At 39.5% G+C, this 2,553-nt stretch overlaps 1 protein-coding gene across 1 annotated transcript; it reads right to left on the reverse strand.

The window, feature by feature from the left end:
- Positions 1–345: 345 nt before the first annotated feature.
- Positions 346–1,585, reverse strand: LOC131035724 (AAA-ATPase At5g57480-like). The gene is made up of 2 exons (XM_059220659.1): positions 836–1,585; positions 346–792 (listed from the first exon to the last, which is right to left on the reverse strand). Exons 1-2 carry the CDS (start codon positions 1,583–1,585, stop codon positions 346–348), a joined length of 1,197 nt encoding a protein of 398 aa, XP_059076642.1.
- Between the last annotated feature and the right edge of the window lie 968 nt (positions 1,586–2,553).

Consider the following 2,553-nt stretch of genomic DNA (forward strand, 5'->3'; position numbering starts at 1 on the left):
ACGAATCATGCTCTAACTATATGTCAAAATATACATGTTAAAATATACCTATGTTTTATTTTTTGTAGCCTATCCACGTATCCGTTGAACCTCTGATAGATACATACCGGTATAGTGAAATTTGAAAGAAACTCTGTTCTAGGTGATACGCAGGGCCATGCACTCAGGTAAAGACGTGCATCTACAGTGGCAAACTCAACTTTTAAAAGTCTTCCACGGCATCATTTTCAGGATTTATCTCTGCCTTCGTGATGCATTTTTCTTCCTTCTCCGTTTGGGAAGATTGGGACTGACGATGATCCTGTTTTTTCTTAATTTTGGCATCGAGAGCACTAACCACATTGGTCATTGCTTCGTCAGGAGTGTCCACTTTACTATCAGAATTTCTATAATTTCAGCGGGAGTCATCTCGGCCCCGGAAGCGATCTTCTCCTCCACCAAAGGATAAAGTTCGTGAACTTCAATTCTCAAATAATTGAAAGCGAGAATTTTAAAAACAGCGAAGTTGCAGTAAGAGAGTTCAATGTGGACATCCATTCTCCCACATCTAAGAAGAGCGGGATCGAGATGTTCAGGGTGGTTAGTAGTAAAGATAATAATACGCTCCTCACCGCAGCAAGACCACAATCCATCCGTAAAATTGAGCAAACCAGAAAGGGTAAGTTGACTTCGAAGCTTGCTTTCTGTGGCCTTCTCTTTGCACTCTCTATCCGTAAGATCAAGCGAGCAGTCAATATCCTCGATAACAATGATGGCCTTTTCACTGGTCTGAGTAAGAAGGGCACGGAGCTCCTGGTTATGAGAGACCTTAGTGAGTTCAAGACCTGAGTAAGACGGCGGCAATTAAGCTGGACTTTCCCGTTCCGGGAGGGCCATGAAGAAGGTAACCGCGTTTCCAGGCGCGACCGATCTGTCTGTAGAAATCTTTTCCGGCCTTAAATCGATCAAGATCATTGATAATTGTTTTCTTTATGGATGGATCGAGTGCGAGCGTATGAAAAGTAGATGGGTGCTTGAAAGGCATGCTATTCCATCCTTGTCCACGAATGGCGCAAACTCCACTGTTGGTATATAATTTGAGTTCCCTTTTGCCCAGTTTATGCTCCGCCGCCTTTTCGGATACGTGGTTCAAATAGGCCTTGAGGAGGTTCTGGTCTAGTTTGTTCATTTTGAGAGTATAGGCCTGTCTTTCAACGGTTTCTTTGTCCACCATTTTCTGTATGGTGTGTTGGGTCCAGCACATTCTAACTCCGCGGAATGAGTCGTGGATGAGTTGTTCTGTGTCGGGAGAGATGCCCAACTCTCTCAAATTTATGCCTCGATACGCCTTTAGATTCCGAGCTTCTGAGGCGCTTTCCAGAGTTTTCACGTACTCTTCCGCGTCCGTGTACAGCTCGTTCATCTTCCATCCGTGCTTTCCTTTGAATTCTGGGAGGCTCACGCAGCAACATATATTTACGCTGTCAAAAATGCGCATCACCCATTGTCTCACGATTTGGCGTACCTGTGGGGGAAGATAGCTCTGTACGAATGTCAGAATCCCGAGTATGGATAAGATCTTTCCGATTAAGGCTTCCAATTCCATATTTATCTGTAAGTCAAGTGCTCGCTCACAGTTTTGGTTAGATGACAATAGTTCTTCATGTTTTATAGAGACTCAAAGCGCCGTCTCGCTATCAAAACGACAATTTTACCGTACACGTCGTTAAAACTTTTAATTACACCACGCGCAATAAATTGCGCACGCTCGAGGTCGGGAATTACAATCTTCACAACTTATAATAAATTGTTATTATTATTATGCTTACGAGTTTCAAAATCTTGAGTATGGTCAGTCTTGAGTATTGTAGTTATAGTTCTTTGCAAGAACTATCTTCTACCTTATGACTCTTACCAAGCGAGAACGGAGAGCACTCCTTTTAGGATCTAATATTTCACTCTTTGAAAGAATCAATTATGGTGAAGAGTCGACGATTTTTAGGAACATTTATTACACTTGATAGAAGTAATGAATTTTTAAGGTTGAAAAATGTTTAGATGTAAGTGAATTCTTATCTAGATGGGATTGCATTTTTCTTTTTTATAAACGAGGTGATTATCTTTATAATTAATTGATTTGTGTTAATTATTATATCTATTATGTGAGCTTAAAATCAAGGGAAGTTGTTAGATATGCACGAAAAGATCTTAGTTCAAGAAGATTTGTAATAATATATTATAATTAACTATATGTAGAACTAGCAAATATATTGATCATACCTTAACCATCACCTTCACAATGTATCATAAATTATACTTGAATACTTAAAAGACATCTCCACATTCACATCTACTTCAGATTTTCACATGAAACATGTATTCCGAGAATCATCTTTCTAATATGCACATTACAAATGTAAACTCCTTCAAACTGATATACAAATCGTATCTAGTGACTCTCTTAAATAGATTTGGACAAGCAAACGAGGCATTGAAATTTGGTGGCAAATACTTGATTAAACGGTCGAAATACCAGAGCGCATATTAATCTAGATAACTAAGAATGGAGGATAA

This window comes from Cryptomeria japonica, chromosome 5 (assembly GCF_030272615.1).
Source record: "Cryptomeria japonica chromosome 5, Sugi_1.0, whole genome shotgun sequence".
Lineage (NCBI taxonomy): Eukaryota > Viridiplantae > Streptophyta > Pinopsida > Cupressales > Cupressaceae > Cryptomeria > Cryptomeria japonica.

Coding starts and splice junctions, on each gene's coding strand:
- LOC131035724 (XM_059220659.1), bottom strand. CDS start 1,585: ATGGAATTGGAAGCCTTAATCGGAAAGATCTTATCCATACTCGGGATT. Junction 793..835: donor AGTCCAGCTTAATTGCCGCC/GTCTTACTCAGG, acceptor TCTCATAACCAG/GAGCTCCGTGCCCTTCTTAC.